General features: G+C 37.2%; 1 protein-coding gene and 1 long non-coding RNA gene across 2 annotated transcripts in view; one reads left to right on the top strand and one right to left on the bottom strand.

Annotated features, from left to right (window-relative positions):
* Positions 1-8,807, top strand: part of LOC134477874 (uncharacterized) — a 118,565-nt gene extending 109,758 nt beyond the window's left edge. The window contains exons 8-10 of the long non-coding RNA XR_010050117.1: positions 1,156-1,232; positions 3,652-3,732; positions 6,852-8,807. This is a non-coding gene — a long non-coding RNA (uncharacterized LOC134477874). The remainder of the gene's footprint in view (positions 1-1,155; positions 1,233-3,651; positions 3,733-6,851) is intronic.
* On the bottom strand, positions 333-24,268 carry LOC100726709 (calcium-activated chloride channel regulator 4-like). Its single transcript, XM_003479053.2, has 14 exons — positions 24,095-24,268; positions 18,972-19,112; positions 18,683-18,830; positions 15,880-15,988; positions 13,980-14,157; positions 13,335-13,553; positions 9,130-9,357; positions 7,008-7,185; positions 6,287-6,393; positions 5,364-5,582; positions 4,603-4,870; positions 2,586-2,750; positions 1,487-1,720; positions 333-982 (listed from the first exon to the last, which is right to left on the bottom strand). Exons 1-14 carry the CDS (start codon positions 24,251-24,253, stop codon positions 588-590), a joined length of 2,748 nt encoding a protein of 915 aa, XP_003479101.1. The 5' UTR covers positions 24,254-24,268; the 3' UTR covers positions 333-587.
* Between the last annotated feature and the right edge of the window lie 2,535 nt (positions 24,269-26,803).

Consider the following 26,803-nt stretch of genomic DNA (forward strand, 5'->3'; position numbering starts at 1 on the left):
ATTATCTTGCTGGGATTCCAATGACATCTCAATGGGATTACAAATATAACGTTTTGAATTTTGAGGAAAACTAGGAAAAAGATTATAATACTAGAATGACTGAACTTGATATTTGGGTTTACAATAAGTGATTACAATATATAGTTGGAGACTTTCAATGACTATAGTACCATTAATTAATACTAATAGCTTCAACACTGAATTTGTTTCCCCAAATATTATTTATTTGTTCTTTTACCCTTGTATTTTGACTATTCAGTGTTAACCTTCTGAAAATGGAGTATTATTATTTCAGGAAACTTTTGCATTAGAAAATAATATACAACCAGGTATGACTATGAAAAATAATCTTTATTCATCACTATGATAAATATTAGTAAATAAAATTATTAAAGATTAGTATGGGCAGTATTTCACAAATCTATGGATATTTTCATTTAATCAAAATTTTTCTAAGCTTCTTAAAATTATTTTTGTGAGTTCATAAACAGAAAGGATGAATTTAAAAATTCAGAAATATCCTTTACTTCTGTTGCTTTGTTTTTTAAAATCTGTTTCTAGATCTGCTTAGAGATTCCTTTCCTTTTCTAAAAGACAAATAGTGGTACTACAGTACTAACAAGTGCAACAGATCCCACTGACAACACAATGGCAAAAAGATTAACTTTAGGACCATAATTTCCAGCAGAAGGAGTAGTCTGAATTTCACTAGTAGATGGTGTTGGATCAACTTCTGGGGTCAACAAAGCCACTTGAGCAATGTTGGACACTTTTGATGTCAGATTGCTTTTGTCTACACTTTGAATGGCAATGAAGATGTGGGTTGCATTTTCTTCTGAGATATTTCCTGGTTTAAATGTGAAGGTTTCCTTGGAGTTGGCCTCCTTTGGCAGCAGGTCAGTCGTGTCAACTTGAAGCGCATCATCAAAATTGTCTCTCAGCTCAATCATGCTTCCACTTATCCTTATGATATACTGTTGAACTAAGAAAAAAAGTTACATGTAGTTTAGTAATTGTAGCACATGTTTTTGAAATTCTTTCCATTTATTGTCAGTAATATTTAGTTACGTAAAATGTATGCTCATAACAGAAGTCTCACTCATTTTTCAATAAAAGCTGAAATTTAACTTTTTAAAAAATTTTGTTTTGAGACAGGTTCTCACTGTGGCACAGGCTGGCCTTGAACTCACAGCAATCCTGCTGCCTCAGCCTCCTGAGTGCTAGGATTACAGGTGTGTGACCTATAAACCACATCCAACCTAAATTCTGACTGTTAGTCTCTGCCAAATGCTACTGTCTTTGTATGAAGAGTAGGATAAGGGTAAAATGTGTCATGTTTCATTGATTAAAAAGTACCACATTTTATTGTTAATACTTTACTGAGTTGTTAATTAAAAACTATTCTCCCCTAACCAACCCTTATACCCTGTCTTTTACAATAATGCCTTTCACTACATGAGTAAACCACCTGACATTTCATTCTTACCTGTTCCAGTATCAAGATTCTCTCCTGGTGCAGTCCAAGTTAGGGTGATATTACCATCTTCATATGTGGCCTTGAGGTCAGTGATTTGACTTGGTGGGAATGCTTCATTTAGGGGAACATTTCGAAATTCTGACACCACAAATGCACCTCCAGTTGCTGTTCTGCTGAAACTCTCCACAACCTTCAGATTATTATCATCAATTTCTGGTCTTGGTGTGTTCCCTTTAATTTCTCCTGCATTAAAAATCTCTTGTTTAAAATGTGCCTGTGTTTTTTAGGACTTAATGAATTACCTTCAATGCGTCATTTATCTTTTCTTTTTCATAGTTACATTTTTACAAAGTCTTGTGACACAGTCTTAAGTAGCCAATAGGGAAAATTCTTTCTTTAGTATTATAACAAATCTCTTGTAGTTGAACTCCACATAACTAATTGCTTTGAAATGAAGATTGCACTGAGATTTATTTTGTATAATTCAATATATGTCTTTGAAGAAAAAAATCTAATGTGTTTCCCTTCAAATTCTCTCCAAGCTAGCAATGTATCTGGAGAAATTGTTACCAGTTCCCTTCTAACCACTTGGGTCAGGCCCTTCCCTCCCAGCTGCAAAAGTATTACAACTGCCAACAAGAAACCTGGAGAAGACACAAAACACAAGGCCAAACAAAGGAAAGGTGTCAAAGAATGCAGAGTTTATGCATAGCATCGCAGTGCTCTATGCACTTCTTCTTTAGACTTAATAAAGACATTGTAAATAAATACTGTTATAGCATGTGTATTCTTAAAGATAAATTCTGCTATGGCATGTACTTAAGCCCATGATATACTAGATTTTTTCCTGTTTCTTGGGCTGAAAATGCATGGTTTTATTGTTGACATTATCAAGGGTGTTCCAAAGTAACAGTACTAGCTGAATGTTCCTTAGGTGCCAGACATTTTTCACAAGTTGACTTTGGAGGCAATTAACTGAGATCTTCTTTCCAGAAATAGGAAAGGTTAAACTCTGAGTTGTAAAATGTGTGGTGCCTACCCTCAGGCAAATCAAATCACAAATATTATTTAAGCTATTGCTGAACTTCAGATACCATAAGGTACTCACCATTCTCAACCAAACCTGGTACAAAGGCACCTCTATTCCGTGGTAAGCTTAGTCTGGCAGAGTTTGTTCCTGCGTAAGCTCGCACTTTTAAGCTGTATCTGCCATCTTCTGAAAAAGCTATAAAATATCTGGAGTAGACTCCATCATCTTTGAAAGCATCAGCACCTTGTTATAGAAACAAGTAAATCAATTATTATGAATTCAAGAAAAAACTCATACATTTTGTAAGATAAGCACTGGTCTTGGTAAACAATATTCCAAATTTATCTTGCTATTTTGAGAAGGGCATCCTAGAATATTTCCATTATTCTCTGCCTAATGGAAATATTGTTCAATTCATGTCCATGAGTTATTTTGATACCTGAGTATCTATACTTCTAAACACACTTTTGCAAATGCATGTTTGTATATGTATAATAAGTACATACAAATGCATACATATAATAAATAAATACATAATGCACCTTTCTTTCCCACATCAATGTGTATACAAGTAGTAGTATTCCTTTTTTAACCATTGCTCTGAAATTGAATTTTTTATCTAATCACATTAATTTTTCTATTCATATGTTTAAATCTCATAGGTTCTCACTAAGAAAATACTATCCCTAATACTATCCTTTAAGTTTTAATATCGAAAGCTAAAACTTTGTCTTATCTTCAACAACTCTTTTTCTTGTTTTTTTTTTTTTTTTTAGCTCTTGCCCTCCTGATGCATTAGCCCTCTAGTTTGAAGGAATAAAATCTCTCCTACTTTTAGAATGACAAATTAGAGGAATTTAGAAAATCTGTGCACTTCTTAACCACCTGTTACGTTGCAAAATACACTTTCCAGCACATTTAACACTCTAAGTCAAAGGATCTTAAATTGAGGTCTAGCCTTTACATCAGAAATAGCTGCGTCTCTTAAAATCTAGAGATTTTTTAAACATGCTAATTAGTGAGAGTATCCAGAAATGGGTCTCAGTTTTATGTTTTACCAACACCTTCAGATGTTTCCTTTGCAGACTAAAGTGTAAGTATACCTGCCTTCCTATGTCATGATTAATTATTGATATCTTCTTAGGTAAAGGCATCCAAGTAAGATACCTTCTTAATTAGCCAAATATTCAGATGGCAGAGGGCAAAGAAAGGAAAGCACTTGCAGGTAAGTTTTAGTGTTGTACAGCTGAGGAAGAAGAGACAAGGGGTATTGGTGGGAGAGAGCACTGAGGTGCATCAAAGAATAATTTGCCAGCACTAGTTGAAGACACAATTATAGAATGAATAAATTACACTGCAAAAGGTTCATATGGAATTCTGCAATAATTCAGATATGTTTCAAATTGTTCATCTTCTTGTTCTGTGACCTTTAATAGAAGATGAAGTTCCCAGAAAAGCTCTGGGAAAAGGTCTTTAAGCACCACTCATCCATACAGAACAGGAAGACAGGGCTTGGTCAGCACTATTCCATGTTCCTGACAGTCAGACCATGTTCCTGACAGTCAGATGCCCATCGATGTGCCCTCCTTTCTTGTGGTGGTTTTCGCTCCTCCTGGACCTCAGCGCTCAGGACTGCATCTGTATTTTGTCCCAGGTCTTGGGAATTACTCCTGCTGCTCTCCCTTTCCCTCCCAGGGTCCTGGGTTCGACTACTTAGCTCTCTCTTGCCGCTTGTGCTTCACTCTCTCTGCCCAGGCTCTCTTGAGAATGCAACCTCCAAGAGGCACTAACCTAGAAAGCCTGACTCTCTCTTTATGAGAATCTTTCAGTGAGATCTACTGGTGACGGACATTGGCTGTCCAGATGACCATACCTTTGATAATAAATAACATTTACTGAGTACTTAGCATGTACAACATACTTGCTAGGCATTTTATAAGTTTTACCTGATAGAATTTTCTGCTGGTGCTCTTATTGCTCTACAGTCTACCTCAATTCATTGTGTGCCTGTCTTCCTGCTTCACGCTACATCTAGGACTCATAACACATCCTTAGTTATAAAATGTAAACTCATTCATAAAAGCCTGTGAATTACCTGCACCATTGTCCAGTAGATCCAAAACTGTTGTGTGTCCACTGCTTGATTCAATGATCGCAGTCACAGTGACTCCAAGAATGGGCACATACCCTTGTCGAACTTCTGCATAAACAATCATGGGGTTCGGGAAGGTGTTTGTGACTTTATTCATTCTAGCACTCACTGTGATTGGAGGCACAGCAGCATTCGCTGCCCGAGAAGTTACTGTAATAGTGAGTATTTGTGGGATTGCTTTGGCTTGAAGTTTGTAAAGCCATGTGCCCACCTAAAATGTTCAATGAAAACATAGTAAATATCCACAAGCTATTTTCAGGTTTCATTATGCAATTCTAAAATAAATAATAGACATATGAACTACAATAAACAAGTGGTTGATGATTTTGAGATTTTAAAAAGATTTAAATTGTGGAAGTTTGGCCAGTCCACCCTCTCTAGAGTCATACATGGTGTATATACTGTGTGATGTATAAACTGGGAAAATAAATTTGTCTTGGCTGTAGCTTTGTTTGTTGACCTCAGTAGCAATGTGCATATCAAGCTGCCCATACCCTTCCCATATTTCCTTCTTAATTCTTCCTTTTTCATGATAGTTAGTTTGTTTTTCCTGTTTTTAGTCATTACAACTTTCAGGATCACAAGGAAAGAACATAGAATTTAATTTCACAGGTGCTGTGATCTTTAACATTCAGAGTTATGAAGTTAAACATTGTATTTTCAGCACTAAAAATTCAGAGGAAGTGTAAAAGCTGATTGCTTACCTGTGCATGTCCGGGAATAGTGAGATAGGCCATTTTGGAGTCATTGTCCTGTTTGAAACCTTCTATCAGTGATCCATTGGGAGCCACGAGAGAAATAGCAGGAGTCTGTGGTGTGGACCATGTGATGAGAAAGAACGTGTCCTTTCCCACAGTGCTATCAATTACCACAGTGTCATTCATCCAGGCGCCAGTGTCCAATGTTAGTCCCTTACTTTCAAGCTGTTTAAATATATTTTAAAAGTTAATGACTACAGAAAATAATGATTTAAGTCATGTTTCTTAAAAAGATGATTCTTACTTTCTGGTCTGAAAACAATGTATACATGGCATACCACCTTAGACTGGTTGACATAGCTAACTGGGATTCAATATTTGTCAGGCGAAGTGTGCGAAAAAAGCATTTGAAGGAAGGAGGGCGTATACTAAGAGACTTAGAGCAGGAACAAGGGCTTTAGAGTGGGGTCCTACTATTGTTTCCCCAATTTTCTGGTTAAAACGCCAGTTAACCTTTAAATATTTAGTAGCTACAGTCACACTCATAAGCTAGGCCTACCTTAGGGCTGTGTGTGTGTGTGTGTGTGTGTGTGTGAGTTTCTTTCAGTCTAAAAATTTTCAAGATGATCCCAAAAATAATAGTAATGGGAGAATAGACTATTTGAGTGGAGGCAAATTGAAGACTTCAGAGATAGTAAAGAATTGATACAAACTCTTCTGAATATTTTCCTGATGATATTTTAAAATATACTTCTTGATGCAGTTTACTCTTATTTCAGTGCTCAGTTTAATTATATGTAAAGAATTATGTCTACTTCAGATTTAAATTTTAATTAAAGTTCCATTCTGAGAAGGTGATAGAAGTAACACATTATTTTTTGTGGTTATGGTAAATGCAAACACAACTCCCCCGCTGTTGGAGCTCTCACCTGAATGGACTTCTGACTGAGACCAGCATTTTCTGATGTGAGGGCAGCAAAAGCATCAATGAGTCCATTGTTCTGAGCCTTATCTGAAGCAGAAAATTCATTTCCTCCTAAAATGTAAATGTGCAAGTAAGGATAATTTCTAGAAAATAAGTGCTTACACATTTAGTGATTAATAAGGCAAAGTTTAATGAAACTCATAGTTTCTACATGTACCATTAAAACAGACCAATGTCAGATAGCTGTAAGATTAATTCTAAAATGCTAATTTAAAATAATGTAACCAGAACAGAAAACATACCATCATACCTCAGCATCAAATGCCAGCTCGATTAAATACATCAAATACATCAAATGATATGGTTACAATTCTGTGTATTTAAGTTCACAGTTTTTCCATAGTACTGTAGAGAATTGTTCACTTTATTTAAGATACAGTTCTAATGAAATTGGTGCTTAGATTTTGCAGGCTTATTAAATGAGAAATTAATAATCTATATTTCTATGTTATAAAGAAATATTGTCTGGTTATGTGATTTAATTAGCAGTTTTGTTTTCTTTCTCCAAGTTCCCCGAGAACAGAGATTGTGCCTGGTTTGATTCTGGTCTCCAGTTCCTGGTACAGCATTCTCAGAGCAGGAGCACAAGAGAAGGTGCACTGCTGTCAGCCCAGACAGTAACACAGTCCTATCCGGAGCCCAGAAAGGATAGAAAACACTTTAACCTGTTTCAATGCTCATCTGTGTGACTGCTGGATCCGCAGATGGTCCCAAGGCAATAAAATGAATGACGATCCCGCTTTCTTTCACTTTATTAACACAATTGCTTGCACCGTTGTCTTCCCCATCAGTCAGCAGCAGTATTTCAGACCCACTCAACTGGAAGCTTGCATTTGTAATCACCTGCAAATGTATTCAGGCACATTAAGCACTGTAGGTCAAACAGATCATTGGGAAAGTAGACAAATATGAAGAAAATAAAGAAAAATATGTAGAGGGCTGGGGATATAACTCAGTGGCATAAGTGCCTGCCTGGCAAGGGCAAAGTCATGACTTTGATCCCTGATACCCCCAAAAAATGTAGAGTAGAAGAGAATCTTTGTTTTAAAGTCAGAATCCACAATCAATATCTGGCTTATCATTTTTCTATTTATTTGGACTGGATATTGAACCAGCATCACTGCACTGAACTATATCCACAGCCCACTTGGTCTTTAATTTGGGACAAGGTTCCTCTAAGTCACTTCAGTTTGGCTCGAACTTGTGCTGTGTCTGACTCAGCCTCCTAGAGTGCTGGGGCACGTACTAACTTATCTAGTTGTCCTAAGGAATTGGGGATATGAATGTTTTGTTGCCCCCTGTTGCAGGCAGTATTTATCCAAATGAACACTGTATCCCAAAAGAGCATTGTCTGGCTAAAATTTCATGTACTACATCAAACAGGAGTAGTAAAAGTGAACATTCTGTCCATACCTGATTTTAGAGGAAATGCTTCCAGTTTTTCCTCATTCAGCATAAAACTGCAGAAGTTAATTCATCTAATATGTCAGTCCATCTAATATGTAACCAAAGAGTCAATTCCAATTAAACCATTGGTGGATAAATGTTGGTGGTTTGGGAAATGCTGCTTACATTAAACAAGGCCTTCATCACAGCCTAGGAAACTCAAATCATTTAGACACCCCAAAAGTACTTTAAAAAAAACTCTCATTCTCTTTACTCTCCTCTTAGAAGCCTTTAGTATACAAAGTTTGTGGTCTGTATAGCTCGATTCATTAATAATCCACCTTAACATAAAAATGTCATTGATTCCAAATCAGAAAATTCCTAGCATGCTTGTAAGTAAAAGAAAAGTTCAGTTCTAAACATAGTGAGGTTTGAGATTTATTGGATAACTATTAATTTCCTTCTAGGAGAGGCTAATGTAAAAGTAAGCAATGTTAGTGATGATCAAAGACCAAATGAGAAATGTTTCTTGGGTTCTGTTTGTAGCTTCAATGCCTTACTTATAATAGTCTCACATTTTCAAAGTCAGAGTTTTGAATCTAGCTGCCCATGGAGAGGAGAAAAGTATTTTAACTAGAAACTGCAATGCATTTTATTTTCTCTGTTTGCTTTGAGTTTCCAGGAACATTTTCTTTTCTTTTTTTTTAGGTGCCAGGGATCCAACGCATGACCTCGAGATTGCCAGGCAGGTGTTTAAGCTACTGAGCTAAATCCCCAGCCCCTCTGTTTGCTTTAATTGATAATGGCTTCCTTAGTACCATTTTGAGAATCGGATTCTAGCAAAAGAAAAAAGAATGACATGCCAGATGACCAGCCAATTTCTTGGACTTGGAGAAGAGGTACATGTAGAATCAGGGAGGAGAGTTGAGATGCAGAAATCCCTAATAAAGCTGGAATCAGAGAAAAAATTCATTGTTCACATTAGAAATTTTGCATGCCATGAGACAAAGTGTTATATATATGAAAAATACATTTTGATATGCATTGAACCAAACTGAAATAAACATTTATGGCATTAACAGAGCATGTCCCTTACACTTCTGCTACAAATCTGAGTACAACATGAAAGCCTGGGATGAAGATGAGCTCCCTAACTTCACCTCTCACTTTCTTGTGTGAGTTTATTCACTCAGCACTTACAGTGTGTCAGTCACTGTGTTGGGAACGGCATGGTTCCCCCATTCCCAGGAAGAACTGAACTCAACTTAATATTTCCCAAGGTTTGTGTGAGAGACTGCGTGACAGATGAGCAACAAAGACACAGCTGTGTCAGAAGTGTGTAATTCAAGATAAATTTGAATAATTATAGTGTTATCATTTTCTTGGCATGATGATTTTTACCTCAAATGCTTTTTCAATCCCAAGGCAGATGGAAGTTCCTCCGAGAGCTTGTGTAGGCAAGCTCTTCACCAGGGTGTCTCTTTCACTGTTGCTTCTTATTTGTATTAGCTCACTTTTAATGCTTGCAGTACTGTCAAAGTGAACCATCCCTACCCAGGACCCATTTTCCACAATCTGCTGCAGGAAAAGTTTTGCTGCTTGATTCATTCGATTCAGCCGGTCACTGCCCTGAATGAAAAAGTAAAAGAAACCCACTAAGTAGTTTTGAACTTGAAGATAATAGCATCACCCCTAATGAGTATAAAGAGTGTCTTAACATGAAATTATGTCCAGAGTTCACAAATACACTAGACTAACTGGACTCCTTCCAGAGTTGGAATTGTTTCACTTGCTGAGAACTAACCTGAGATGAGGCTAAATTCTGAGAAGCCGTGTCCTTACCATCCCTTTTTCCTTTTCCACTTCTAATGTTCTACCAATATTTATTCACCAGTAGTTTAATTGGAAATGACTCTTTGGTAACATATCGTTTGGATTAATATATTAAGGGAATTAACCTCAGGAGTCTTAAACTGAATGAGGAAAAACTGAAAAGATTTTCTCTAAAATCAGGTATGACCAGAATGTTCATTTTCACCACTTCTCTGTGATGTAGTATATGAAATTTTAGCCAGACAATTAGAGAAGAAAAACAACTGAAAGAGATAGAAATACGAAAGGAAGAAGTCAAACTATCCTTATTTGCAGATAATATGATCCTATACTTAGAAGAACCTAAAGACTCTGCCAAAAAGATTTTCAGATCTGGTAAATAAATTCAGCAAAGCAGGAGATAAAATTAATAACAAGAAATGAATATTTTTCTGTACATCAATTAATAACTTTCTTAGTAATGAAATTGCTGAGAAAGAAATCAAGAAAACAATTCCATTTATAACAGCTTCAAAAATTGATCTAGAAATCAAATTACCCAAGAAAGTGAAAGTACTCCACAATGGAATTGAGAGACAAGAGGAGATATAAAGACTTTCCATATTTATGGATTGGCACAATTAATAGCATTAAAATGGCCATATTACCACAAGTGATCTATGGATTCAATACAATCTCCATTAAAATACCAATGATACACTTTACACAAGTAGGAAAAACAATCTTGAAATTCATATAGAAACACAAAAGACTCAGAAGAGTTTCTCTCAATAGAAAAAACAATAATGACTAATAAGTATATTAAAAGAGTTTAGATAGCCATTATGTAGATGCATATCAAGCATCTAAGCAAAATGCAATCTAAGCAAAAAGCAAGGCTGGAAGCATCATGACACCTGCTTTCAAATTATAAAGAAATAGTAAAAAAAATAGCATGGTGCTGGCATACAATAGACATGTAGACCAACCCACTAGACTGTAGGATAAAACCATACAACTATAGCCCTCTGATTTTCCACAGAGGGGTTACAAACATACACTGCAGTAAAGACAGCCTTTTTAACAAATGGTGCTCAGAAACTGCATATCCATATGCAGAAGATTAAAACTAGATACTTATTTTTCATCTGGTAAAAAAATCAATTCGAAATGGATCAGGGACCTAAGAATAAGACCCCAAACTTCGGAACTCCTGAAAGGAAACATAGTGAAATATTTGAAGTCACAACTTCAGGAAAATGCTTCCTGACCAGGATTTCAGTAACATAAGAAATGATAGTAAGAATCAACAAATGTGACTTTATCAAATAAAAAATTTCAATATAGTAAAAAAATCAATTAAGAGAGTAAAGATACTACAGAATGGGAGAAAACCTTTGCTAGTTATTTTCTAGACAAAGCATTTGTATATATAATATATAAATAACTCTAAAACTTAATAGCAACAACGTAAATAGCCTAAACAGTAAACAGGCAAATGAACTGGGTAGTAATAAGCACACCTCAGATAAACCTATGGCTATGATATTGCCATTGCTCAAAGCGGGACAATTGATTTGAAGAGACACTCTCAAAGAAAAAATAAAAATGACAAGTATCTTAAAAAAAGTTCAGATAACCATTATGTAGATGCAAATCAAAACTACATCGAAATTGTAAATTGTGTCTCACATCAATGGGTATCATCAATACACAAAGCAAAAAATGCCCTTGAGGATAGGAGTGGAGTTGAGTCCTTTCATACTGTTGGTGGAAATGGTAATTAATACAGCCACTATGAAAATCAGTGTGGAGACTCTCTTGCCAACCAAAAGTAGAACTACTTTAATGTGACTAGCTATACCAGTTCTTGTTATATGGCAGAAAAAATTACAGCCTGCATATGGCAGAGATACCAAAATAGACATGTTTATTTCCACGTAAATCACAATAATGAAGCTATAGAATCAGTTTAAGTTCCAAAAAATGGATGAATGGAGAAAAGAAATGTGGTACATAATGAAATATCATTCAGCCAAAAGAAAGAAAGACATTATTTATTTTCAGGGATATAAATGAAATGTGAAATTTTCATGTTAAACAAGCCTTATTTGAAATGACAAAATTGCATGTTTTCCCTAAATGTGGAATCTAAAAAAAGAAAACGAAAAAGAAATGAAAGTAGAAGAGACTCAAGAAGAAGGGAACACGAGAGATGCAGAATGGTAAACAGGATGGGGATGAGGTGCTAATACGATGCTCCTAGAATGTTACACACCTATATAAGAATACCATGCTGAGATGTAATGCTGGCAAAATTAACACTCATTAAAATTAACAGGTGCTCATACAACAAGTACAACAAAAAACCAGTGCTCTCATCCCTCTTTCCTAGATGACTGCCCAGGTTGTACACGTCCTCATACATTTTCTTCTCCATTCCCTCACCAGTGCGCTCCTTAGCAGAACCTACCCACGACCTCTACCCAAACTTCCCTCTGAATTGCTGAACCGAATCACAGTGAAAAATTCCTGGAAGTCCATAGTTGAGGTTCTCTGTCACTTTATTTTATCTGTAAGCCTATATCTAACAGCACTCTGCCTGGAGGAGCTCATCTTCCCATCAGGAACCTCTTCTCTCTTCAGTGACATTTGTTGGATCACCTGTGTGTGCTGGTGTCAGCACTTTGCTGGCCTCTTTGAAATCCTGCATTACTGTGGCTCATTTCATTAATCTGTATCATCCTCTGCCCTTTTCAATTAACATCTCCCAAGCATTGGCTGAGGTTTTTATTTCTGGTCTTTAGCATGTCCTATTCTACCTCAAGCATTTATCCTTCTTGACAGCCTATCAGGTTGCATTGCTTGTTTGTAGTTTACTCACTTCAGCAATTATTTATTGATCACTCCTATGTAATGAACTCTGTTCTATGCCACAAAACTACAAAGATGCATTGGACAAGGTTCCAATTCCTAGAGAATCTCCCAGTCTGGTTGGTAGAAGCACCCGTGCTTTCAAAATTATATATGGTAATAGAGGCAAGCACAGGGAAGTATTGGGAGTTAGCAGAAAGGCCTACAGTGTCTGATACAGCCAGTTCATTTCCTAGAGGAAGTATCTCTCCCTAAATTGGGAGGTAAGTCTGACTTAACCAGATAATGGGGAAAGCGAGAAAGAGCATTCAGTATCGAACCATGAAGGACATGGATCTCTATCCTCAGAGCCTAGCACAGTGCCTTTCATTTACTGCATGATAATGGAAGGAATGACTGCATCTAAACATACATTCTTTCTTGTGATATTTTTGTTTGCTTCTTTGAGTATAAAGAGGTCATTTACAGTACAAATAAGATAGCACAAATAAGGAAAATCCATGTTAGGAATCCTGATGAATGTTTCTATTCCTTAACCTGAAATGTGGTTTAATGTCCAATAATCCTCATGTTCTCAAGCATTTTCAAAGAGCGAATCATGGCTAAAAGCAATTAAGTTCTTCAATCTCTAGTACTGACCTTGTAACTAAAGCTTTACCAGAGAGAGCTTCACTCTCCATAGTAAATCATTTTCTGGAAAAAAAAAAAGACACTCTTGGGTTAGGTCTTTTGAACTCTACTGACATCTTTCTTTTATATAAATTTTATTGCAATATCTTGAGGACATGATCACCAGAAATGATGGCACCTTATGCCACCATATAATTTGAAACAATCCAGGCACAGGTAGAATACAGTGTGTTCCTAGCATTTAACTACTTCCACTGCTATGCCCAGAAAAATAGGCCCACTGAACTTACAGCCATGCTTCCAGACTTATCAAGAACGAGGCACACAATTCTGTCTCTGATCCGCAGCAGTGAGAAGGTAGGTGGAGGAGGTGGTGTCTCCATCGCTGTGGTGTTTGTAAAGTCCTCAGACTCTCTAATGACCTCCCAGGTACTTCTGTAATTGCACTTTAGATTTTGTAGACTTGGAGCTTCTCGGTTATGGTTTTTTTCATTGCAGAATTCAACAACCTAGAAGGTTGACAAAATGAAAACATCATTTTGCTGCACACCACCATATATTAAAAAAAAGTAACTATAAACCTGATCAATTTAAACTATTCTACATATATTCTTTTCTTGGGTGAAATATAATTAACACAAATCAGCATTAACGTTGGCTGACCGTAATAACAAGAGATGTTATGAGTTGAGTGCTTATTGTATGCCAATCAATAATTAACAAATTCTATATCACTGTAATTAATCCCATGTCATCTGGATACATATTTTAAAATCAGGTAAAGTGAGGCTAGAGGGTAACACTTTCGAGTAGCGTGCATGCCTAGCATGTGCAAAGTCTTGGATTAATCACTAGCACCATAAAATGAAATAAACCAATAAAATCAGATATATGCTTTGATTATGAGTTTTGGAAGCAAGGATTGACATACTTACAGAATCAATACTTTGCATAAACATTATGGATGCTTTTTCTGTTTGAACTTTATCAGGGAAGAACTGACAATCCTTTTCATATAGTTTCGAGGTAGAATTTATTTTGCAGTTTCTAGTTATACAGCTACCTCCTTGACATGTGTAGACTCTGTTTAACCCAGAGATACCTGCAGAACACCTGAAAATATGTGACAGTTAACTTTTTAGTCCTTAGTGCTTTTAAAAAATCATAAATTGTTCTCTTCATGATGATATTTTACCAGTGTTTCTTCTATGTGTTCACGTACTTCCCATGCTGATAGCAAAGTTTAAGAGTTGCAATCAAAGCAATTACCTATTTTTCAAGAAAGTATAATGTAGACATTTAGTTAGAATCGATAGACATATATGACTGAGTTTGCTGGTGGCGTTAAAGATGCTACTTTCTTGCTTAGACATCTCTCCTGCTGAACTTATACTGGTGAATCACTGCAAGCACCTGGATGAGGAAACCTAGGGGTCCGTTTACCCTGGGTGGCACCTTAGCTTGAAGTTCGCCATAGACTTCTTTGCAAAGAGATATCTGTGTTTTGCTTATTTATTTTTATTCAAAAGGAAATGTGACTGTAAGCAAAGAGTGAACTTCTATAAAAAATGACGTAGAATAAAGAATGATAGAGTCATTTCAGAAATGAATTTTATTACCCAGAATTGGTAACGGGGTAGAGATTATAGCAAATATGTTGGGTTGTGGCTATATCTCATTTTTCCAATGGTTTCCAGTTCAGAAAGTGATGACTACATTTCATTTAGCCATTTAGGGGCTCTCAAACATGTTTATGTTTGTATTCCCTCATACTTGGTTAACATAATGTTGCCATCTATATGAACACTCATGATAAATAGTCTAGGCTGAAAAATATTCTGGGAGAATATGAAAAAAATGTATTCAATGTACTACTTTTCAAAATATATCCCTAGCTGAGCATGGTGGTGCACACCTGTAATCCCAACATTTCGGAGGATGAGGCAAGAGGGTTGCTGTGAATTTGAGGCCAGCCTCAGTCACATGGTTTCAATACCAAACCCAGCCAAACCAAATCCTATCAAAGAAACCAAAACTAAACCAGACCAAACATGTCCTTAAAACCTGGTGCAATGGGACAGCAAAAATGTCTTCGTGAAACCATGTACCTTTTAATTTGCACATTAGTGACAATTCCTTAGCTACAACAGGGCATGCAATACAGACGAGGCTTATAACACCCTACTTTAAATGGATTCCTCACAGTAGTTTTGCTCTTTTGATCTCAGAATCCAAAGGAAAGTTGGTTATTAATTGTGATACTAGATCAATTTTTTTTTTTTTGGTCTTTTTCCTTTTTATCGGTACCAGGGATCAAACTCACAACTGCCTGCTTGCAAGGCAGGCGCTTATGCCCCTGAACTAAATCCCCAGCCCCCACTAGATCAATATTTTAAACTGACCTTCATAAATCTCAGAGAAATTCCTAGTTGGCTCTATGAAGCTACTTGATGTTTTACAAAGTGATTCACTAGTTAAATACTTAAATATCCAGTAGTACTTAACCATTTTTGTTCATCCTTGGTCTATTTGGACCAATTTTGGTCTTCAAAACTATGGTAAGTCCATTTACATCATGCATAACTTTAGTCAAAGTGAGTTCAATATAGCAGGCAGGTACAGGATGTGTCAAATTGCCAAAAAAATTTGCCATTGATATTATGTGCATTTAAAATAAACAGCCATGCACTTTAAGACAATTTTGAAAAAAAGTAAAACCAGTTTTTGTGATATTGCATCTACCATCTGCTTTGGGGATAAGTGATTATCATTCATAATAACAGGTTAATAAAATGAAAGCCTGATGTTATGTTAAGAAAATGTAAGTAGCCTTGCCTTGTGGCTTCAAGTTTATTTAACTTGCTCGTGTAGAAAGGCATCTCTTCATTATATTCGTCAAACACTCCCCAGCGGAGATGGGCCCACTCATGGACGAGCAGTCTACCTGTGGGAAAACATTTCAAACATGATAAAATTTCTCAAAAATCTTAAGATGTTTCAGGTACAAATATTGGTAGATTTAGGTTTTCACAACTGAACATTTGTGTTTTTGTTTATAAAAGGAGCCTATTGCTTTAAATAAGGTTATATTTTTCCTTATGTATTATTTTATTCCATACGCATGTTTAATCAACAAAATATTTTTGGAATGCATAATATTGTTGGAATAGACTAGAATTTGGGTTTGTGTCCAAAGAGGTCAAAGGTCTTATGTATTATAACAGTACACGGCTCTCCCAACTTCAAGCCTGTCAACCAATGTAATTGGATATGAAATAATTCTGTTGTTTTAAACACTATGTGAATGCAACTAGAAAAAAAGTCTATAAAAATGGTCCTGCTAAGGATGACAATGAAAAAGAGACTGAGAAGTAGACCATATAGTATTCAGGAAATGTCAAAATGAAGTGATTCATTTATGATACGCATAAACATTATTTATATAAAAGAATATTGTCAGTTGCATATTAAGTAAAGTAATAAGAAATATGTCTTTCAAATGGAAATATTTTGAGAGGAGTTTGAATAAGGCATTTTTTAAAATAAGGTTTCCAGATGAATGGAAAAATAAAAAAGAAAACACATATTGGGATGCAGGAAGAAGAAACAAGTAGAATTTGTAGCCTGGGGAAAACTTTAGTTGGGATAACTTCAGAGGAAACAGACAGAGACAAGAACAGGACAGTAGAGTCAGTTGTGCCTCGGTGTGTGTTACCTAAGCTCGGATAACATCCCGCAAGATCTGAAAATAGAGCGGAAACACCAGTAATCAGGAAGAAAAGTCACGTTTCTCACCTAAGCCCTTGTTACCCAAAAGGGTGAGGCAGGGGCATCGGCAAGGATACTTGGAAAAGCAGAGCTTCCGGCCCCTGAAACCTGCAGTTGAGTCAGAGTCTGCATTATAACAAGTCCCCAAGTCACTCCTTCCCATGCTAAACTTTTAAATTGCTGGTTTAATGTTTTCTGGGCCAATGGAGTCAGGTGAGTGGGAGAGGACTGTAACCTTCAGTATGAGAGCGTAAAGCCTTCTCGTGGGCTGCTGACCTGAAGACCACATGAAACTGCCTGCTCGGGTGCCCTCCCAGGCTTGCTGTCTCCTGCGCCTGTCCTGCCTGCTATGCTTCTCCCCAAAAGCAGCCCCTCTGACTTAGTATTCTCCCATCTACATTGTGGTCTCATTTTGGGCTACTTCGTTCTCATTTCTAATGCGCGTACATGTGTGTATGGTGGTGGTGGTGGTGGTGGTGGTGGTGGTGTGTGTGTGTGCACTGCCGTGCCAGCCTGCAGTCATGCAAAGGTACTTGCCTTAGTGGTTTAAATGCTCTTTCGAGGAAACTGTTCTTACTGTTCTTGTTATTATACTTATTAGAAAATTAGATTTTGCAAGCTTTGTACTTTATCTTATTTTTCTAAAAGCTTTGTTGTTTTAGAGCATGATTTGCATAATGTGAGTTTTTATTTCACAAACACACATATCTCTTATGTAATAAGGACATCTCAGAGAAAGAGCAGAATCAGCAATGGAATATGACTGAGAGGTGCAATATGAAGAAAGATCAGGAGATCAAATGGTAGCACTGTCCTTAAAAATTGTAAAAGTTTTCCTTTTTTATGACATCTGGAAATAGAAGACATACAGCCTGGTCAGATCATTCCATACTGGAGATTTAGTAGGTCAAATAAATGCTAAGCATGAGAGTGGTGGGGGAACTGAATTGTTTATCCCTGTGCTTGAAGAGTTTGATAGACATAAATAGAAAGACCGAACAACTTGGGAGGGGGGTGCAGAAAATTAGAGGGGCCAAGGAGAACAACCTGGCAGGATAAAATCTGGGGGAGAGGTAAGACTGAGACAGGAGGAAATACAGAGTTTTCAAGATTGGCATGGGGATCAAGTTCAGGTTGATGAGGTTGGGTGAACTTTGGCAGAGACAAGAGACTGCAAGAATGCGTACTTCACAGGGATTTGGAGGGGGAGAGAGGAGTCTGCTGTTTGGGGGCTCATGAAGGGTTTTATTGAATAATATACATAAATTGACTTTTATCAATAACTTACCTTTTAAAAATAGTATGATTTAGCTCAATTGAATAAGTAATCATAACATTTAGATTGAATGAGATGAAACACAGTTTTAATAGGTCCAGGTGCTGAATTACTCAGTTTCATTGACCTCAAACAAAACGTTTAATTGTAGTAGCCAGTAACAGCCTGTGACTGTTTTCTCTTGACAGTTAACTGGCATCATGGCTGTGTCCACCTTACCGTACATCTGCAGTCCATGGAGCTGACATGAGACTGATTAATGTGCCCCTGTGGAGAACTGGAAACATGAAACCTAAAAACTGCTTCAGAAAATATTTAGTATTGTTCCTGTTCTCTGTCCAAATTTCTGAGGATATTGTTACATACTACATTAAGTATATTTACATAGATTTTCTAGTTCAAAAAATTCCACGATGTAGGGATTCCTTTATTCACGTTTGGACGGGAGGGTAGATTACCTCCTCAATGTTGCACATAACTAATATACAGAAGGGCAAGAATTTGAGCCTAGGGTCTCTGGCTCCAGAGCCCGCTTATTTAATCTGGAAACACATTTGCTTGTTGAAAATTAGATATTTGGTGCAAATTTCCTACCTAATGGTCCATATTCAGCTTGTTTTTTTCCCAGAACAACATCAGGAGTCAAATGAATGTATTCTGCCTTTTCTCCACATTCTGAGAACTGCTTGGTGTATGGGTCATCTCTGCCTGGCACGGCTGGTGGTGCAACTATAACATCAGCCTGAAAATGGTGAAGAAGAGCAGGAACCCATCAAGAGGAGAAATGGTGATGTTTACTGAGACTAACTCTGCAACAATCTATGGTCTAAGTATGAAGATTCAGAATATATTCCTTTCTGTTGGAGACGAATTTGAGACTTACATGTTTGTAGCTCTCGTATTTTGGCCTTGTGTATGCAGGATCTTCATTCCAAGTCTCAGGAATCAGTATAGACACGTTTTTGAAAAAAAATCTTTTTTCTGTGGCTTCAAACAGGTAGGTTGATGCTGTGGTCACCATGTCCTATAATCAAAGGGAAACAGTATGTGAGGATTGGAAGAGTAAGAGTGGACTCATGAGCACTGCTTTATGTCAGGTATTTCTCACTGTTAGTTAACACAAAAGCAACTGAGCTAGGAGTTGGGTCTTGCACATAATTTCGGCTCCTACCACTCCATCCTGCAGCATAAAAATCTCTTCAGTCTTTAGTCCTCCTACCACAACAGGTGACTGTTTCTGCACAGTGATTAGAAGAGTTGGTGGATATGATTATGAATATGTAAATGGACTTTAGAGTCATTCACTTGGCTCTGGTAGTGGTATTAAGCACTTTCTGTATGTTGTAGCTTTTGACATAACTGAAGCCATCTTGTGCCCTGCATTTGACCCAGAAGAGTGAAAAATTACTTGGGGTACAAGTCACATGAGAAAAGCACAATGAATTATATCCCACAAGAGAAAAATTAATCTGCTCAACAAAGAACCAGGATATAGGTGTTAATCAAATTAATGTAAGATTCTAGCTAAATTGTTTCCAACAGGATGTGTTTTTGTGATTCTCTGTTTTAAAAGTTCTGTAATTTTCAGTTCAGAGCCCCTTGTTTGGACTCTGAAACAGGGGTCCATGGGTGATCACTGAGCTCAGCTAATAAAATTCCAAATTTGTCAATTAGGCTGCTTGGATTCGTATTATGTTTATGAAGCCACTTCACTGGGTAACAGATCTTGCTTGATGTTTGCAGTGCTCTGAAAATCAGTTTCCCCACCTCTTAATGGGTCACTGCTACACTACCTATTTTTGTGGTTTCCATAAAAATGGAATGAATTAAAAAGTACCCTGCACATCATCAGTCCTAAAACTGACATCATCTCTGATTATATATAAGTTTTTGTTTTTTTGAGATAGAATTTCACTATGTAGTTCAGGCTGATATCAAACTCAGCAATCCTCCTGCCTCAGCCTCCTAAGCACTGGGATTACAGGTATATGCTAACATAAAAAACTGAGTGAAGAACAGCTTCAGCTGATGCAAGCTGAAGAAGGCAGTCTGCAGAAATTAGTATAAAAGGCATTTTCCTTTCGCTACACCATTCCCAGCAGAGGCCTCTGGGTTGGTGGCTTGGTGGGTAGAGCTGAGAATATTTACATAGAAGTAAAATTTTGATCACAAAATTATTACTATGCCAGCAAGCTAAAATTAACCATATACCCAAATTAATGTGAATAAGACAAACTGGCCCTCTGTTAAACTTTTTATCTGGTGGGAGAAAAATACATGGAAAAGCACTTAGGGCAATTGGTTCTATGTAATCAAGGCTAATGAATAACAGGAGTCCTAGAGGCTGGGTAGTGACATAAACTTCTTCATCTTTCTTGGAACGCCCCAGTCTTCTTCAGCTGGCTCCTCCATGATACTTCCTGGTTATTGACCAGGAAGTAATAGTTCTTTCTCAGAAATTCCCAAGTTTGTTTCCTGGTTTCCTACGAGAATTTAAAGTGTTGATTCACCTTTAGTGCATGAAGTCAGCGAACTGATCAGGCTCAGAACCATGGATCCATCTGAAGGCTAGAATTTAGAGAATTAAGTGCTATCGGGTCCTGACCTAGAAGCTCAAACTCCCAAATGAATGTACAGTGGAGGCTTACATAAAATGAGACAAATGGTATGATTTTAAGGTTCCAGGAGGGTCAAAACCATTTAGCTGAGCTTGAGACTTTAGGGCTAAGATAAAGACTTTCTGGACCACCCATATTTATTAGGTCCAACAACAAAGGGCAGGGAAACTGAGGAAAGCATGGGAAATGAGCAGGACCTTGGGAGTCATTTCAAGGACCAAGTAGTAAATTATGTCAATTTAGGAGAACTATCTTATCTCCAGGATGACATTTATAGTAGGAGTGCAACTACAGTAGTGAAATTCCTTCAGCTGCAGTCTCTATTTACTTAATTAGTGTTGGAGCCAAGGTGTTCGCAGCTGTGGCCTTATCTTGCCTTTTGAGGTATCGCTGGCCTCACAGGACACTACAGGCCTCAGCCAGGACCAGTGATTCATAGAGGTTCACTTAATATGAATCAGCTCCCATCGCCAGGCAAGGGCTAAGACCTAGGACAGACTCCAGATAAACATAGAAGGCCAATTAGTTAATTTTAAATCCTGCTCAGAGTCGTTGGGTAATGGTCTCCAAAATGGGCTGAGTGGGCTAGGTGGGGGTTAGGGGAAGAGTTTGAAGAAGTCAAAAATAGGATAGAGGTTATTTCAGCACTGACGCAAGACAGGAAATAATGTTTCTAGAGATGCCCATTTTCTTCCATCCCTCCCCCAATCCCCTCGCATTCTCTTCCTTCTTTCCACTCTTTTTTTTTTTTTTTATATTTACATCTCAACATGTTATTACCTTTTTAAAATAATGGCTTTCTGAGATAAAAGTATTTTTGGTAGTTCAAATTGAGTTATAGATTGAACAAATAGGGTCATTGTGTACAGCTGTCTGGGCTGTTCATTGTACAATTGAAAAGGATCTTTGCTTTGGCCACCTGGCTGACCTGACTAGTGGGGTGTTCTTATGTCATAAAATATTTCAGAGAGCCAAGAGATGGTTGTCATTTCCTGGATATTCCAGAGTCACCGATAATGCTTCTTATAGATTTTATAAGCAGGATTTCCATTTTATATAGTATTATTCCCAAATTCCTACTTAGAATTCCTATTTGGATTAAAGAGGTTACCAGTATTTGCAAAAGTGATTACTTTCAAAGTAAGAGGAAACATGAATCTTCACACAAAAAAGGGAAAGTTGAAAATTGACCATTTTGGGTCATGAATTATAAACTAGTCCAGCGTACATCTTACTATGGTTAGGTAGTATACCTAAGAATAGGATCACAAATTGATTCATCAGTACTTTTTTTTTCTTTTGCTGAGGATCGAACCCACAGTCTCAGTTAGAGCTAAATTCTAGGTTTTTATGAATTGTTACTTTTAAAAAATTTGAGAAGGCTGTTGCTAAATTTCCCAGATTGACTTTAAACTTGCAATCCTGCCCCAGTAACTGAGAATACAGGCTTGTGTCACTGCAGTCGGCTCATAAGTTTTTAAAAGTGATTTTAAAGTGGTTTGTTTTGTTATCTTATCTAAGCCATAACCCAAATCCATGTTTATCAATCTTGAATTTCATAACCCAGATCTTAATTCTGACTGTGCTACATAATGTGAGCTTGAAAAAATCATCTGGCCTTTTAGAACCCAAGTTTTTTTTTTTAATGTGTAATGTGAATGGTGGTATTTCACAAAGTTTCCTGGTTGTATACTGATAAAGACTAAGGAAAGGGTTCAATTTCAGAGAACCTTTGAAATAGTTCCCTAAAACCTTAAATGATTTTCTGAAACTCTGAAATAGCTCTCTGAAACTGTGTAAAGGTTCTCTGGAAATGTCTATAAATAATTCAATTTCTATTTGTATTGTCTAATAGAGGATCATGTTAAGAATTTTTTCCCTTACACATGATTCTGTCAAATAGTGATTTCTGGGTTCATAAATGTTCAAAACCAATTGATTATTTGAACACAAAAGTCTATCACTCAGAATCAGCTGTGCTATCTGTTCCCCAAATCCACACTATTTAGTAAAAGCAACCTTCATTTTCTCCTAGAATTCCATAGATACCAATAAGCAAACACCTTTGTGTGGCAACAGAATTTGTAAAGAATGAATGATAAATGTCATCCATGGCATTAGCAGGTTGTCACTCAGGTCATGCACATTAAAAAGTTTAAACAGGACCTAGGAATGGAGGATTTTAATAGAAAGAATTGTTCGATATTGATTTCTCTCTTGGAGGTCTAAAGGGCATCTCATCTTCAAAACACCCCAAACTAACTCTGCATCTCCCAACTGCCAAATATTCTCCACTTACATTTTTTTCCCTTCCCAGTTACAGAAAATCTCATGTTTCCAAGTGTTCAGGCAGAGCCTTGAAGCCTTCTTCAGCTCTTACATTTCCTTCCTTCCCTGTCCCACATACACCCGACCATAGGCCATATCACCTGTGAAACCCGTAAAATACCTTGACAATCACACATTTTAATAGTCTCTACCATGACCTCCCTGTCCTACTCCCTGCTCACCAGCCTTAGCTCCTTTCCTGGTTCTTCTAAACTTCTGTGTGACAACAGCATTCATGCAGGAGAGGTGACAATGGAAATCTTCCCCCACTTTCTCCACGCTTCAGAGGGACCCCAGAAGACATACAAGAGGACACACCTCTGCTCAGAAGCCTTCCGTGGGTGCTCTTCTCACTCAGGATAAAAGCTCAAGTCTGTCCTGTGATCCGGAGAGTGGCTGCCACTGCAGCTTTGCCGCCCCCTTGCCCTTCCTCCTGCTCATTGCTGTTGTGTTCTTGGGCTCACCAATCAGTCTCTTATCCTTCGGTGTTCCCATCCAGCAGGTTTGGGGGGGGGGCTCCTCTCTCACTCATCTCTGTCTCTGCTCAGATGTCACATCCTCAGTGCTGTCTTCCCTGACTCCCCTACATTCAACAGTAGCTCAAATTCTCTGTTCCAGCTACATCCTCATTCTGTTCTCTTTTCTTGATTTACTGTACTGCAGAGAAACTCCCTGCCTTCTCATCAGCTGCGTTACTCATTTCTATCATGTCTCTTAAAAGAATACACAATCCATGAGGCCAGGAACCTTTTTCTGTAATTCATGGCTCTTTCTTCCAACATGACATAAGCATTTAATAAATAATTATTTCAAGATCATGTGAACCAAAGAACTAAGTTCCAGATGAGGAAACTGAGGCTCAGGGAGGACCTGAGCTCTGTTCTGCTCTTGAGACAAACGGAACCCTGTCTAGGACTCCACTTAACTTCTGTCCCTCCAGCACTGTCCTTATCTGTTCCAAGCTTCTTTGAATCTTCCTGCAACAGTTTCCATAATAACCAGTCACTATTAATTTTCTTTCCTCATAATTCAAACTGAAGAAATTTCCTTTTTGCCTTACCTTTATGTGTTCAATTATTTGGGGATCTTCTGGGACAGTGGGATCTATAGCGATGATGACGTCTTCATAGCCATTGTCCTTCAGCTGCACTAGGGAAGCGTTTGAGTCCCCCAGCAGGTGCAGGACTAAGAGGGGAGCGAGGGCTCTGAACAACCCCATGGTTCCTCTCCAGAGCTTTCCCGACGCTCGTTTTCCCCTTTTCTTTCACCATATATATACACAGTCCTAAAATCATGAGTGTTGGCCAATTATGGGAAGTTGGCTGTATAAAGGTCATGGTAGTATATATGGGAAAAGGTATGACTTCAATTTACACAGGTTTTATTGTATGTCAAGAGACATGCAGGAAATCAAATCTTTTTACTATGTACTCCACATTTTTCTCTTCTGAGGCATATTTTTCCATGATTCATATATTTTTATAGTGCCTAATTCTGGTTAATTTCCTAAATGTAGACATGGAGTTTATACTTTGTGCAGAGTATACTGTGAAAATTAGTACAAATTCATAACGAACTGAACAGATGCATTGATGCTAGTAATTTTTTTCAGTTTGCAGAACGATTTAATTATTTTCTAGATTATTTATCATCTACATAACAAAACCAAATGTAAGACCATTCTGTTGTAAATGATAAATAATAAACAAAATGGGTATGGAATCTGAACATTAAGGATTTTGATAAATTTAAAATTTGATAGTTAATTCATTAAACAAAAATTACTGTACAGTTAAGAAGGAATAGAATTTGTTTTTCTCCAAACATGTTAAAAATATCTAGTAGTTTGCCAGTTACTACTGATGCAGTGTAAATAATATTAGTAGTTAACATTTCATTGGTGTTTTCCGGGGCAGAGAATATTTAATATTTTAGTAGAACTCTGTCTTTGGTGTGTATGCTTTTTTCAGTTAGGTTATGGAGAAACAGAGGTGCACAAAGTTTAAAATTTCCCAAAATCACAGAGATAGCCAATATCAGAATCAGGATTTAAAATGAATATCTTTACCCAGGACCCAGTGATTGATCACTCCATATCAACACAAAATTAGTTGATTGAAAAATCACGTAATAAGTTTTAAAAAGAAGAGGGCGTGGGGTCAGTTTAGGAGTTCAGATAGGAAATCAAGAGTGCACCGTCCTGAAATAAAAGGAGCCAGGACACATTAAAATGAAAAAAGACTGAAAATAGAATAGCAAAACAGCCTTCAAAAGGTCAGTTAAGAGGATACAGTGTAGAAATCTTGCCCATGTCCCCAAGACAGAGGTTTTATTGCAGGCACCCAGACTCTGTCTTCCCAGGCAGGATCCTATGCTTTTCTTCTGCTTTTCAGGAACCCTGCAGGACAATAGGACATTTACAGAATTACTAGGGTGTGTAGGTTCTGCATGGGGCTGTTACTATGGCAACCCTGGGAAAATTGAGATGGCCTAGATTAGGTACAGGATGGGGCATCAACAAACCCATCCTATGCAGTTGTGCCCAGGTTTCCCCACCATCTTTCCTTCTGTTGCTCTCTGCCCCTCACATAACTACAGCGTGTGGCTTCAGGCGCCAAATGTGCTCCCATTCCATAGTTTTTGCTTGGGAAATTAGTTTTACTGTTGGATTGAAAGATGTAGTGAATGATTATTTTAAGCAAAAATAACAACGTCTAAACAGTAGTTTATTCAATATCATTGAAATTCTGGAGGTATCTGGAGAACTTGGAACCTCTCTACTATTTGAGGAATTTTTCAGTTTATTTTAATTTGAGAAGATTCTATCCCTCCCTCAGGAAGTTCTGGAAAACCTTGGTTATAAGGTTAGAAGGGAGACACTTTCTTTTTGCCAAAAGAGGTTAAGAAAATTCCTTCAGACACTGAACACATGTAGCCTTGGGAAAATAGGTAATGTTTATAATAATTCCCTTCTGCTTGTTCCTGGTATCACAGGAACCTTAGAATTGAAGATAAATATGTGTCTTTGATTGCTCTCTCATCCATATCTAGGGTTCATAATATTAATTGGGTTTGCAAAGACAGACATGGGCATGAGTATAAAACTACAGACATGAGTATAAAACTATAAGACTGGCAAATACTTTATTTTGAAAATAGAGTTACACATTCTTTTTATACAACCTTTATTATGCACAAAATTGTTTATTCATCTTCAGAATACAGTTTTTGGGCCTCGTTATCATAACCACTTAAAGCAAAACAGCTTATAAAATTTAATTCATACTTTAGGTATAATCAGAGCAATCTATGTGCATGTACGGAAATGTTGGTGGATCCCATTAATATGTGCAATCACTGTGTGTTAATAGGAAAGCAACTGATTTAGGCGGGTAGTAGTTTAATAAATTCTGTGATACAGGATTGAGAGGCAGAGTAAAATTTAAAGTCTTAGGAGAACTGACCTCTGGTCTGTTAGTAATTATCTTTATAACTTTCTTTGTATTTCAAACAGCTGTTTTATTGGCCCAATAACACTCAAGAGCTATTAAATAAATGGACTTCAACTTGCCACATGAAATTTATTGTGAGAGAAGTTCCTTATATATTCCTCACTTAAAGGATAGCATCCCAAGAACAGAAAACAGTGATAATTTTTATTTCCGTATTTCCTGTTAACATGCCTTTACAGGTTCTTCTCTGGGACTGCAGACAAGAAACACAGAATTCTCTAGAGAGAATTCTGATTCCCGTGGTGACAGGGATCTTC

Source organism: Cavia porcellus, unplaced genomic scaffold, assembly GCF_034190915.1.
Source record: "Cavia porcellus strain 051 isolate PalLab524CR breed Dunkin Hartley unplaced genomic scaffold, mCavPor4.1 scaffold_1, whole genome shotgun sequence".
NCBI lineage: Eukaryota > Metazoa > Chordata > Mammalia > Rodentia > Caviidae > Cavia > Cavia porcellus.